The sequence below is a fragment of the Mastomys coucha genome, unplaced genomic scaffold (genome assembly GCF_008632895.1).
Source record: "Mastomys coucha isolate ucsf_1 unplaced genomic scaffold, UCSF_Mcou_1 pScaffold23, whole genome shotgun sequence".
NCBI classification, from domain to species: Eukaryota; Metazoa; Chordata; class Mammalia; order Rodentia; family Muridae; genus Mastomys; species Mastomys coucha.
This window is the reverse complement of record NW_022196906.1, coordinates 16,303,089-16,317,116: the sequence shown is the minus strand read 5'-3', so window position 1 is coordinate 16,317,116 and position 14,028 is coordinate 16,303,089. Positions and strand designations below refer to the sequence as shown.

At 43.8% G+C, this 14,028-nt stretch overlaps 1 protein-coding gene across 1 annotated transcript; it reads right to left on the bottom strand.

The window, feature by feature from the left end:
* Nucleotides 1-596: 596 nt before the first annotated feature.
* LOC116072056 (zinc finger protein 709) lies at nucleotides 597-11,584 on the bottom strand. Its single transcript, XM_031343269.1, has 4 exons — nucleotides 11,466-11,584; nucleotides 5,798-5,924; nucleotides 5,550-5,610; nucleotides 597-3,005 (listed from the first exon to the last, which is right to left on the bottom strand). The coding sequence occupies exons 1-4, from the start codon at nucleotides 11,466-11,468 to the stop codon at nucleotides 1,277-1,279; spliced, it is 1,920 nt and encodes a 639-aa protein (XP_031199129.1). The 5' UTR covers nucleotides 11,469-11,584; the 3' UTR covers nucleotides 597-1,276.
* Nucleotides 11,585-14,028: the final 2,444 nt, after the last annotated feature.

Sequence of the window (14,028 nt, the reverse complement as noted above, 5' to 3'; positions counted from 1 at the left end):
AGAGGAGGGGAGAGGGAGCCCAGATGGAGGCGGTCGGACAGGAGAAGACCCTGATCCCACATGGTTCTAGACAGTCACAGGTAGTTAGGGTATCTTAAAGGATAGAATAATTGGGATACTTTGTCTAATCTAGGTGGGCAGCTTTTATCATTAGCAATTGGCCCTGAAATTATTGTGTGGGCATCTTGTGAATTGAGAACTTATTGATACATAAATCTGACTTATTAATTATAAGCTCCTAGAGTTTTGTTTCTACCAGGTTGCTGGGTGTTGTGGTGGCCGAACGAGGTGTGGATGGTCGTTGAGTGGGGCTGGCGTGACTGCGAAGGGGAACTCTGGCCCTGCTGGAGAGTAGGCAGGCAGAGCATAGCTGGATGGAGTGTGGGAACTTGACGATTCTTTTTTAATAGTTCCCACAACACTACTGAGCTAGAGAGATGGCTTAGCGATTCTTCCAGAAGTCCTGAGTTCAATTCCCAGCAACCACATGGTAGCTCACAACCATCTATAATGGGATCAGACACAGTGTACTCATATACATACAATAAATATTAAAAAATATAGTAACTGCCAAAAAAAAAAAGACCAGCCCACTACTTATTAAATTTATGTACCATTGTTTAATGATGACTTTCAGAATAATCTAACCTTGACGTCCATATAAACAAAAGTAACAGAAATCTATAGCCCAGAGTCACAGTCTTAAGAATGAGCATCTGATAAAAGAAAATTCTATTTCTTTCATTTTATGACTTCTCAAAAATATACATATACAAACTTACATGGAACTTCCCAATACTGTCCACACTTATAGGATTCCTTTCCAACGGCTATCTTCATGAATTCACAATTTCTCAAATAAGTATCATGTAAACATTCAATAAGATGGGAAATTAATCATTTTTTTTCACTTGTTAAGGATCTTATGCGGTGAACCTCTTCACGTTTTGAGGGCTCAGACTCCTGATGGTTTCCCACAATGCTTGCTACTCTGTAATACAAGTTGGTGATTTCCAGCAACTAAGGGCTTTTACACATTACCTAATGTACAGGGCTTATTTTCCCCTGTGTATCTATGTGGGCCTCATTAAGTTGCATATCCATTAAAGGCTTCCCCATCACATACAGTCACAGGGTTTTTTCCTGGGATTCACAACTAAAGAAATGAAAGGTTTTCCAGTTTTATTTTGTTCACAGTGTTTCTCTAAGCAAGAGAATATCTTCAAAGAGCAATGGGACAGTGGAAGGTCTTACCACATGATTTGCATTTAAAGGATCACTGTCCATTATGAGTTCTTTCATGTATTCTAAAGGAGCGAGAACATCTGAAGGCTTTCCCACACTGCTGACATTCATAGGGCTTCTCTCCAGTGTGAGTCCTTTCATGGATCTGAAAAGAACGGGAGCAACTGAAGGCCTTGTGGCACTGTTGACACTCATAGGGTTTCTCTCCCGTGTGAGTCCTCTCATGTACTCGGAAAGAACTGGAGCAGCTGAAGGCTTTCCCACACTGCTTACATTCATACGGTTTCTCTCCAGTGTGTGTCCTTTCGTGTATCCGGATAGAACTGGAGCAGCTGAAGGCTTTCCCACACTGCTTACACTCATAGGGCTTCTCTCCCGTGTGAGTCCTCTCATGCATTCTAAAAGAACTGGAGCAGCTGAAGGCCTTCCCACACTGCTTACATTCATAAGGCTTCTCTCCTGTGTGAGTCCTCTCATGCATGCGAAAGGAACTGGAGAAGCTAAAGGCCTTCCCACACTGCTTACATTCATAGGGCTTCTCTCCAGTGTGAATCCGTTCATGCATTCGAAAGGAACTAGAGCAACTAAAAGCCTTCCCACACTGCTTACACTCATAGGGTTTCTCTCCTGTGTGGGTCCTCTCATGAATTCGAACAGAACTGGAGCAGCTGAAGGCCTTCCCACACTGCTTACATTCATGGGGCTTCTCTCCAGTGTGAGTCCTCTCATGCATGCGATAGGAGCTGGAGCAGCTGAAGGCCTTCCCACACTGCTTACACTCATAGGGCTTCTCTCCAGTATGCCTTCGCTCATGAATTTGAAATGAGCTGGGACAATCGAAGGCTTTCCCACACTCTTTACATTTGTAAGGCCCATTTCCAGTGTGCATTATCATATGCCTTCGAAAGCTTGGGAGAGAAATAAAGGCTTTCCCACATTCCTTACAATCATAAGGCTTCTCTCCAGTGTGAATTCTTTCATGTTTGCGAAAGGAACTGGGGAAACTAAAGGCTTTGCCACATTTCCTACATTTATATGGTTTTTCTCCTGTGTGAATCCTCTCATGACTTCGAAAAGACGTGGGGCAACTGAGAGCTTTGCCACACAGTTTACACTGATAAGGCTTTTCTCCAGTGTGAGTCCGTTCATGGATCTGAAAGGTTTGGTAGTATCTGAAGGCTTTCCCACACTGCTTACACTCATAGGGTTTCTCTCCAGAGTGAGCTCGTTCATGGTTTCGAAAGGAGCTGGGGTGGCTGAAAGCCTTCCCACACTCCCCACATTTATAGGGTTTCTCTCCTGTGTGCATCCTCATGTGCCCTTGATAGGTGGTGTGATAAATGAAGGCTTTGCCACATTCCTTACATGTGTAGGGCTTCTCTCCAGTGTGCGTCCTCTTGTGGATCTGAAAGGAACTGGGCCAGCTGAAGGCCTTCCCACACTGCTTACATTTATAGGGCTTCTCTCCAGTGTGGGTCCTCTCATGTATTCGAAAGGAACTTTGAAAGGTGAATGTTTTCCCACATTCTTTACACTGGTATAACTTCCCTCCAAATCCGTGACTTTCCCACAGTGTATGCTCACTATGACACTGCATGTGCCTCTTCAGAGAGGAACGACAGGAGTAAACTTTTCCACATATGCCGCATTCACAGGGTTTTCCTCCAGGGAGAATATTCTTCTGTTTAAGAACTGGAGCCTGGGTGAAGGTTCCCCTGCATGGACTTTCCCATTGACAGGGTCTCTGTTCTACATGAGCACTGTGAGATTGAGAACCACATCATTAACAGTTTCATAATCATTAAGGATGTCATAAACATAGATTATACTTTTTCTGTTTTCAAGGAGCATGTAGAAAATGAGTACTCTAAAAGAGTTTAACGAGGCTAGTCCGGTCTACAGAGTGAGTTCCAGGACAGCCAGGGCTACACAGAGAAACCCTGTCTGGAAAAAAACAAAACAAAAAACAAAACAAAACAAAACAAAAAACAACAACAACAAAAAAAATCTTGCTCTTTTGGCCGGGCGGTGGTGGCGCACGCCTTTTATCCCAGCACTTGGGAGGCAGAGGCAGGCAGATTTCTGAGTTCGAGGCCAGCCTGGTCTACAGAGTGAGTTCCAGGATAGCCAAGGCTACACAGAGAAACCCTGTCTCGAAACAAACAAACAAACAAACAAACAAACAAAAAAAAAAACAAAAAAGAGTTTAAGCATAGATAGTATGAAAATGGACATATTGGGGCTGGAGAGATGACTCGGCAGTTGAGAGTGCTTGTTGCTCTTGCAGATGTCTGAGATTCTGTTCCTGGCACTCATGAAATAGCTCACAACTGTCTGTGAATCCAGATCTAAAGGATCCACCACCTTCTACACTCTGCATGTACTAGGCATGTACATACCCATACATGGAGGCAAAACATGCATAGACATAAAATAAGTACATCTAAAAAAAATTTTAAGTGATATTTATATTGTGTGGTTTCTTTTTTGTTCTGTTTTTACACTCAGTTTCTTAATACTGTTTCAAAGGGAGTTATTCTTTGAATACTGTGCAGCTGTTGTCATTTTGAAACGTTCTTGGTGAGCTGGGTGATTGTGGTGTACACTTTTAATCTCAGCACTCAGGGGGCAGAGGCAGCTACATCTCAGTGAATTCAAGGCCAGCCTGGTCTACAGAGTAAGTTCCAGGACAGCCAGGGCTACAGAGAGAACCCTGTCTCAAAAAATAAAAAAACAACAACTAAAAACAAAACCTATATGAAAAAGAGCACTGGCTGCTCTTACGGAGGACCTGAGTTTGGCTCCCAGCAACCACATCTGGTGTACATAATCACCTTTGACCCTGGCTCTCCAGGGAATTTGATGCTCTCTGGTTTCTGTGGGAACCTGTACTTGTGCAAACACGCCCACACAGAGGCACATAAATTAAGAAAAAAAACTTTAAAAAAGGGAAAAGAAATGGCATCACCATCTTGGGAGGTTGGAGAGATGGCTCTGTGGTTAAGGTTACTTGCTGATCTTCCAGAGCACCTGAGTTTGGTTCCCATCCACACTGGGCAACGCACAGTAGCATGTAACTCTGGGCAATCTTTTCTGGCAATCCTCAGGCAATGCACAAATATGCATAAATCCATACACACAAATAATTTAAAATAAATATTTACATTTTTAACTACTTATGTGTATGTACCTGCTTGTCTACTGTGTACAATGTGGGTGCAGTACCCATGGAAACCAGGAGGGAGCATCATATCTCCTGGAGCTGGAGTTACTAGAGGTTGTGAATCACTTGATTTCAGTGCTGAAAACTGAACCCAGGACCATCACAAAAGCAGCATGTACCTTTAACCACTCAGTCAACCCTCCGGCACCAAAAACAAAATGTTAAAAAATCATGGACTGGGCTGGTGAGATGGCTCAGTGGGTAAGAGCACCGACTGCTCTTCCAAAGGTTGTGAGTTCAAATCCTAGCAACCACATGGTGGCTCACAACCACCCATAATGAAATCTGGCGCTCTCTTCTGGTGCGTCTGAAGACAGCTACAGTGTACTCATTTATAATAATAATAAATAAATCTTTAAAAAAAAAATCATGGACTTTTTCTATAATAGGTATTGAGGTTTGGTCTTTTGTTATTCATTGTAATGCTAAGTGCAGGCCCCCAGGACCTGGTTGTCCCAGAGATGTGACAGTTCACATGTAGACCTTGCCCCCAAGTTATTTTTGATTGGTAAATAAGCATGCCAGCAGTCAATAGCTGGGCAGAAGAGACATAGGTGGGGTTAGGAGTCCTGGGCTTGGGGTCCAAGGAGAAGAAGGTGCAGGAGGAAGAAGGAGAAGCTGCCATGGGCTAGGTGGGCCATAAAAACCTGTCCCTGAGAGCTGGCCAACTGGAGTTAAGAACAGCCCAGGTGAAACACAGCAAGTAGTAAGTAATAACTCAGGGATACTGATGGGGAAGTAGATTCTAATAGCATAGAGGGTAGGTATCTACCCAGCTCCTGTGCTGTTTAAGGTTTATTGTAAATATAAAGGCTCTGTGTATGTCTTTTATCCAGGAACTAGAGGGTCAAAGGCGGGATAGAAATTCTGGGTTGAAATTATATAATTTCAACCAGATGTAATATATATGTTACTTAAAACATAAATATTTATATTTTATATGATAAAAATAATGTATAATTAATAATGTATTTAAATATCTATAAATAAACAAACATGAAATTGGAGTTTTGTTGTTGTTTCCAATAGCACGCAAAGACTCCATCACAGGACTCCAGTTTCTTTGATGAGTACAACTCACCTTATGTTTCTTCCTTGCGTTTCGCACTGATCCCTAGTGCTCTGGTCTTCCCAATTTTCCCCTTAAAGGAAAAAAAAATTACAAATGACGGAAAAATTCATAGGTTCTAGGCCCACGAGGAATCATCATAATCTAGCACACTTACTTACCAAAGTATTCCTTTTCCACATGCTGGACAGTGAAATCTCATTAATGAGCAAGAAACATTTGTTCTTTAATTATCTAGGTTTAAGGAACTTCATTCTTACCAACAGAAGCCAAGTTAGTGAAGGTTTCCTGCATCACGTCTCGGTACAGTTCCTTCTGAGAATCGTCCAGCAGAGCCCACTCCTCATGGGTGAAGTTCACAGCTACATCCTCAAAAGCCACTGAGTCCTAAAGCATTCCATGAAAGAAGCATGGTGAACATGACAACACTCACCTCATGAAGAGACGCGAATGATTCTGCATCCTACAGCATGACCTGTAACACGGTCCTTAACTACAAGATCTGTCTATACTCAGCTGCTCATAAATTTAACCACATGGAGACCTGCAAGTTATTTCTACTGCAGGACTATGACCAGCCCAAGCCTCACTGTGCTCGGATAAATGGATGGATGCACAGCATCCTGGAGAAATTCTATATAAATTAAAATTTTTCATTTTGGGTGAGAAAAACGTTCATCTCCTGCCTTAGTATAAACTGTATCACAAACCATTCCGTAAAAGACATCAAGTGTGTATGATGGCTTAATGGCACACTCAGAGAGAGAGAAAGTATTTCTTCTGTTATAGTTACACACATGAAAATAGGAGGCCAGCTGAGTGTGGGGCATACCTTTAATCACACTACTTTGAAAGCAGGTCTCTCTGAGTGCAAGGCCAGTGTGGTCTACAAAGGGAATTCCCAGGGCTGTTACACACAAAAACCCTATCTCAGAACAACAACAACAACAAAACAATGAAGAAAAAAAAAAAAAAAAAAAACAAGACTGATAGAGAAAGAGAGAGAGAGAGAGAACAGAAAATCTGTGGAATTTCCACTGGTATCAACACCAAATTGGCTATGTCCCTGACAGTAACTGATCAAACTTAGTTGAGTGAAACATGTTCTTTTAGAGAAGCATACATGTAACATGTATGTGACGTGTACCACAGATTCAACCATTCCTGTTCTCCTCCTCCCACTTGATGCAGCCAGGAGGTTACATCAAAGTCAGAACACAGGTACAAGTGCTTCCAGAGGGCCCTGCTCTCGGGGGCACTGGGCAGCTTCTCCTCAGTGCTTAGCACAGGAAGACAGGAGGTCAAGTACTAGAGTAGCTCTTGCTCCGAGAACCTTGACCATGCACCTCAATCACACTGGCTTCTAAGAGAAAAAGGACAGTTGCAATTTTCCCAATGAGATACAAAAGATTGACCCACAACAAAGCAAAGCAACAAAACCCACACTGCAGTTGGAAAGGGCCTTCAATGAAGTCAGCAATGGCCGCATTCTAAAGATTACTCTGAATCTTCCAAGTACCACAGAAGGAGGGAAATCTTTAGGAGGTATGGCCCAGGAAAGAAAAGTGTTATAAGACAAACTGTGGAAATACTTTACATGTTTCTAGATTATATATATTTTACACTAGTGAAAAATATGAGAAGCATATAAATCCACTCAAGATGATTAAATCCAAAGGCAGGCAATGCTGACAGCCCAGACTACACGAAAGAAAGAAAGAAAGAAAGAAAGAAAGAAAGAGAGAGAGAGAGAGAGAGAGAGAGAGAGAGAGAGAGAAAGAAAGAGAAAGAGAGAAAGAAAGAAAAGAAGGAAGAAAATAAGAGAGAGAAGGAAGCCGGGTGGTGGTGGTGCACGCCTTTAATCCCAGCATTTGGGAGGCAGAGGCAGGCGGATTTCTGAGTTCGAGGCCAGCCTGGTCTACAGAGTGAGTTCCAGGACAGCCAGGGCTACACAGAGAAACCCTGTCTCAGGAAAAAAAAAAAAAGAGAGAGAGAGAGAGAAGGAGGGAGGGGGGACCAACAAGACAACCCTCAGTTGATCTGACCTAGGATAAAAACATTTCCAAACGAAAAATCAACCTGAGGGTTAACTTGTCCTATCCCCAGGCTCAATGCCCTGTGAGGAAGATACACTGACAGAAAAGAAGTAACATCTAAACTTGTTCAGACTAAGTCACACTTGGAGCCATGTCTGTTATTTCAAACTGTTAAAACTTTTTGTGGTATAGCTCAAGCTAACTGCTTTTCCTTTGGTCATGTAATTTTCCTGCTTGCACTTGCTTGCCCAGCAAAAAAAATATATATATATGTATATGTACATATATATATATATGTATATATATATATACATATATATATATGTATATAACTGATGTTCTCTGCAAACAGAACTCTTGAGACTTTGCCATCTGATGCTTGTCTCGTTGGGTCTGGGCTCGGTGTTAGAGCTATTTTCTCTATCCCAGCTAGCTCCCAAATAAATGATGCAGAGAGGATGAGATTTATTAAACCAAGCTTTGTAGTACAGTAACCGTGCAGCTGTTACTCTACTCTATTCCTCTAAGCTAATCTGACGACCTCCCAGCCAAATCCCCAGGGTACTTGCGTTTTAGTACTGGTCTGGCTCTCCCTGCTCCAGTGTGTTCCCATGGTCACTCCTGGACCCTTTTCTCACAGCAAAAGCCTCTCCTCTCCCTAGTTCTAGCTGCCTGGAAGTCAGGATTCTGCCAGCAGCATTCAGATGAAGATGTAGAACTCTCAGCTCCTCCTGCACCATGCCTGCCTGGATGCTGCCATGTTCCCACCTTGATGATAATGGACTGAACCTCTGAACCTGTAAGCCAGCCCCAATTAAATATTGTTCTTATAAGAGTTGCCTTGGCCATGGTGTCTATTCACAGTGGTAATACCCTAACTAAGACACCACCACCCCCTCCCATAGGATAAAACCGCAAAAGAAGAGCACTCTGACCCACACTTGACCCCAAGCCCAAGATCAGGGATAAGAGACAGAATCCCATCTATCTCTGAGCTTTCCATAGAAACCCACAAATCTCTGAACAGGGAAACTCACCAATCCCTGAGGTCACCCAAGTGAAATCCCATCTATTCTCACCCTGCTCTGCCCCACCCCTCACCCCCAAGAAATCCTACATAAGCAGTTCTTACTGTGCTAGGGACAGCATACCATGACAGGGACTGCCAGCGGTAGGCCGGGAGACATCTCAGTAGCCTGCAGCAGCTCTTTGTAAAAAAGTATTTGTTCCCATTTCTCCTAACATTAGCCCTGGACAACGGCTGTATAGATTTCATTTGTTCGTGACTGCTTTTCAGTTGGCCTTAGAGACTGCATAATTATTCTATTATATCTGACTTTCCTACTTTTTCCTGCTCTGGTTAATTCTGTGAAACTAGACGTTCCTTGATGTAAGGATTCTTTTTTTTTTTTTTTTTAAGATTTATTTATTTATTTTATATATGTGAGTGCACTGTTGCCATTTTCAGATACACCAGAAGAGGGTGTTGGAACCCATTACAGATGGTTATGAGCCACCATGTGGTTGCTGGGAATTGAACTCTGGATCTCTGGAACAGCAGTCAGTGCTCTTAACCACTGAGCCATCTCTCCAGCCCTGATGTAATGATTCTTAAACAATTAAAAACTGAAGCATAGGGGCATAGCACAGCTCAGTCCTAATGGCCCAGGTCCACGCTGTGTGTTCTCATCTTGGAAACAATGCAATAACTGCACAATGGTAGTTCCAGATTAATGTTTGACTTGTGAATAAAGTCTGAAGAAATTATTAGAAAATGAAATAGAAGCTGGGCGGTGGTGGCGCATGCCTTTAATCCCAGCACTTGGGAGGCAGAGTCAGGCGGATTTCTGAGTTTGAGGCCAGCCTGGTCTACAGAGTGAGTTCCAGGACAGCCAGAGCTATACAGAGAAACCCTGTCTAGAAAAAACAAAAACAAAAACAAAAACAAAAAAGAAAAAGAAAATGAAATAGAGCCAACACTGGGACCCCAAGAAAAAAAGAAATAAGTTTTGCACAACATTTAAGAGTGGTTCCTGGATAAGCGAGTATAGAATACATAAAATCTTATACTAGTAAAACTAAGTCAGAACACTGGGACTCTTAGGAAAGTCATTGTGTGCAATATGCAGAAGCAGGAAGCTAGTAGAACTACTGAGTTAAGAAGTAACTTGATTCTTTCTGGCGATTGCCTGGCAGCTTTTGCCCATGTCATTTATCATTAGAGCCTCACATGAAAATGCAAGTGGCTGACCTCAGAGCTCTGAACTCTGAAGTCAAAAGTTAAAAAGTTTAAGTAATGGTAAGTTTGCAATTATTATTATTTTTGGCCACAGGCCTGGGAATAGGAAAGCTTGAAACTCTAGGGAACAATTATAATTCTGATTCTTTGTGGGGTGTGGTTATTCTTTTCAATTTGATTTAGCAACGATTATGCAATGTATTTTTTCCTACCTGCTTTTGGAGTATCAATAAAAGACTGGGGCAATAAAAAGGTAAGAGAGCATGAGAAGAGTGAGTGAGGAGAGAATGTGAGGTGTGTATGGAGAGTGTGTGTGTGAGTGAATGGAGAGTGCATGTGGTGTGTGTAAGATGTATATGAAGAGTATGTGTGAGAGTGAAAGGGGAACGCACAGAGGTGTGTAGGAGTGGGAGTTCGAGAAAAAAAAAGGCGCACAGAAGAAAAGTCAAGAGAATGCAGAGTGTATACAGCCTCATGCTGCAAGTGAGCAATCGAGCGAGAAAGAGAGAAGAGAGTAAGAGAAGAGAGAGCAACTTTAAGCCTTGAAAAATCGCCTGTCAGTTTGTAGCCCAAAGTACTCTGTGTATACTTATTGTGCGTCTTCCAGATACCCCTGCTTTCAGCTGAGAACTCCGATCCTGTGTCAAGGCTGGACCCCGACATTACTGCTTCTCACCCCAGCAGAGGCAGCCCCTCTCCTGGGTTTTTCCTCTCCTAATAAATCTCTATGTGAGGTTTGTTACGGTGTGTGGCCTTGTAGTATTCCTTGACTCCTGATTGCCAGGATTCCTATGTGAGCAGAGCTGTAACACTTTTGCAAGAGCAGAACTTTCTGGGGGTGGGGTCCCCTACTGGAGCAGAACTGGGAAACCATCCCCTCCTGGAGCAGAACTTTTGCTGGGGAAACCTTCCCCTGAGCAGCCCAAGCAGAGCTGTAACGCGCGCGCGCGCGCGCACACACACACACACACACACACACACTCAATATGTAAATAATTTCAAAAAGAGTCAAAAAAATCTTGAAAAAGGAAAGCCCGTACATTTGTTCTAAAACTATAATTAAAACACTGCCTCTTGCTGGACCGCAGCAGTGGTGACAGTTGACAGAGATGCAGTCCAAAGGAGAGAAATTTGGCATTTGGAAACCTGGGGATTTAAGGAGAGCTAAGAAAGAATATGGAATCGTGCGTTCGAGACCCTGGCGCCCACAAACTTGGAACCCTTAAAGGGAAACGGGTCCCCGTTATTTGGAGGCTGGGATCCCGCCTTAGGATCCCGCACTCGAGTCGGGAATCACAACACAGAGCTGGTCGAAGCCAAGTCTGCGCAGTCTCAGAGTCCGGAAAAGAGCAGAGGCCAGGCAGGCAGAGCAGGCCAAGTGGAGCCGAAAGGAGCCGGGCAGATCCGAGTGGCTCCGAGTGGCTCCGAGTGTCGAGTGGAGCCGAGTGGAGCCGAGTGGAGCCGAGTGGCGCCGAGCGCAGCCGAGTGGAGCCGAGCGCAGCCGAGTGGAGCCGAGTGGCGCCAAACCTAGCCAAGCCAGCGACGCTCTCCCGCGCAGACTCCAACGCTGAGATAGAGGTCCGCTGCGATCGCGTTGGGCTGCGTCGCGCTACAGCCGCCCCTTCCCGCCCTCGGCCAGCCGGCCTCACTCACCATTTCCCGGCGTTCTCCTAGGCTCCCGCCTCCGCGGCTGAGACCCCTTCTCTCCTGACTCAATGGAGTCAGGAGAACAGCGTTCTCCTCGCGCTCCGCCCCTGGCGCTCCCACGCCTATACGCAGGCGTCTCTGATTGGATAGCGGGCGCTGACACGCCCCTTTGCCTGAATGACAGCTGAGCACCAAGACTCTCAGAGCGGTCCTGCCGGAGTTTGTCACCTGGTAGGCATCTTTGCGTTTTAACGAGAATAAATTCTCCGATCAGATACCTCTCTTTGGTGTTCGTCTCAGCTCTCTTTGAATCAGGGACATGCGTGGGCGCAGGAAATTACAGATTTACTTCCTAGGTTAAGCGAGATCGCCTTTGTCCAAAACAAGAGCCAAGACCAAAACAAAAGCAGAATAAAGAGGACATGCGAGATGGCTTAGCAGGAAGAGGCACCATAAACCTGACCACCATAAGAAAGGAAATTCATGAGCGCTCGCTCACTCGCGCGCTCACCCTCCCTCCCCCACCCCTCTCTCTCTCTGGCACACACCGTCTTTGTTTGCTTGTTTGTTTGTTTGAATCCTGAGATGGAAAGGTTCTACTGATGTACTCTCAGGCTTAACACAAGGCTGAGCAGCGTCTCACAAACTATGTATGATCCAGATTTACTTTAAAGTGAACTCACCGTATCTAAATACAAACACTTAAAAGTGCCTTCAACAGACCTGAAGAAATGGCCCCGTGGTTTAAAGCACTTGCTGCTCTTTCAGAGGACCCTGATTCAGTTCCCAGCACCCACCCTGCAGCTCATAACCAACCGTAGCTTCAACTCCATGACATCAAATACCTTCTTCTGGCCCCTGTGGGCACTGCAAGCACATGGTGCATATACCTACATACATACAAGCAAAGCACTCAAACACATTAAATAAAGGCAATCCTTTTCTAAAATTAAATTAAAAATAAAGTGATGAAGCATGCCAAATGTTTAATCCAGACTTTCAGAAGGCAGAGGATCTCTGTGAGTTTAAAGCCAGCCTAACCTACATAGATAGTTATAGGCCAGAAAGGGCCACACCATAAAATCCTATCTTAAGTACAAATAAGATTAAAAAAAAGAAAAAGAAAACTGAAGAGCTGGTTCTGTGATTAAGCACTTCTGTTGTAGAGGATCTGACTTTGGCTCCTAGCACCCACATGGCAGCTAATGACAGTCTTTAATTCCAGTTCCAGGGAATCATTATATACTAACTAAATAAATCCTTATCTTAAATGTTGGGGGACTTGGAATATGACTCAGAGATAGACCACATCTCTAACATGAAGATTTGGGTTTGCTCCTTAGCACAGCAAATCATTTTTTTAAATGACCTCAAACAAATGTAATTAAAAAGTGACTGTAACACATCTATATATAGACACTTTAAAGTAACCTCAAAGGCAGGGCCTAGTCCAAGGCCAGCCTGGTCTACAAAGTGAGTTGCTGGTATAGTGAGACTGTGAAGATGCAGAGAGAATAGCAAAAGGTGGGGAGAGCCTTGCAGTTTCAAGGGAGTGTGTTGAGTGGGAGGCAGCATGTAAGTTGGAACAGCCTGGGAATCTGATTGGTGGGAGTGGGAATCAGCTTGGGAGCTAGCCTGGGACCTTTGATCTGCTGCTGGCCTGTTTGCATTTGTAGGGAACTAGGTGCCTCATTGCCAGATTGGCTTCACAAGGAGCTGAAATCAAAGGATCGACACAAATTTGAAGCCAGCCTAGGCTGTAGTGTGAGATCCTCTTTCAAGTCAAAACAAAACATGCTTCCACCATGAACTCATGCTATCAAGAAACCTCATGAGGAAGCCCTCAAAATTCATGTCCTTGAATTTTTAAAAATTTTATTTATTTTAGTCATGCTGTGGTGGCACATGCCTTTAATCCCAGCACTTGGGAGGCAGAGGCAGGCAGACCTCCAAGTTCAAGGCCAGCCTGGTCTATAGAGTGAGTTCTATGATAGCCAGGACAACACAGAGAAATCCTATTTCAAAAACAAAACAAACAAAAAGATTTATTTTACTTTTATGTGTATTTGCTGACACATATGTATATGTGACTGGTGCTCATGGTAAGGATGCTGAGAATTGAACCCAGGTCCTCTGGAAGGGCAGCCAGCACTCTTAACCACTGAGCCATCTCTCCAGCCCCAGGTATACATGAATTTTGAGGGCTTCCTCATGAGGTTTCTTGATAACATGAGTTCATGTCGGGAGCATGTTTGTTTTGTTTTGTCTTGAGACAGGATCTCATACTACAGCCTAGGCTGGCTTCAAATGTGTGGCGACCCTTTGATTTCAGCTCCATTACTATTTATCTTTATGGGTGTGTTTTTCCTACATATTTGTCTGTATACCATATGCTTGTCTGGTGTCCATGAAGCACAAAGAGGCATCAGAGCCTCTGACGCTGGAGTTACAGATGGTTGTGAGCCACCACATGGGTGCTGGGAACTGAACTTGAATTCTATTTAGGAGCAGTAAGCACAGTTAACCACTGAGCTAACTTTAGCCCCATTCCTCTTTTTTTTTTTTTTTT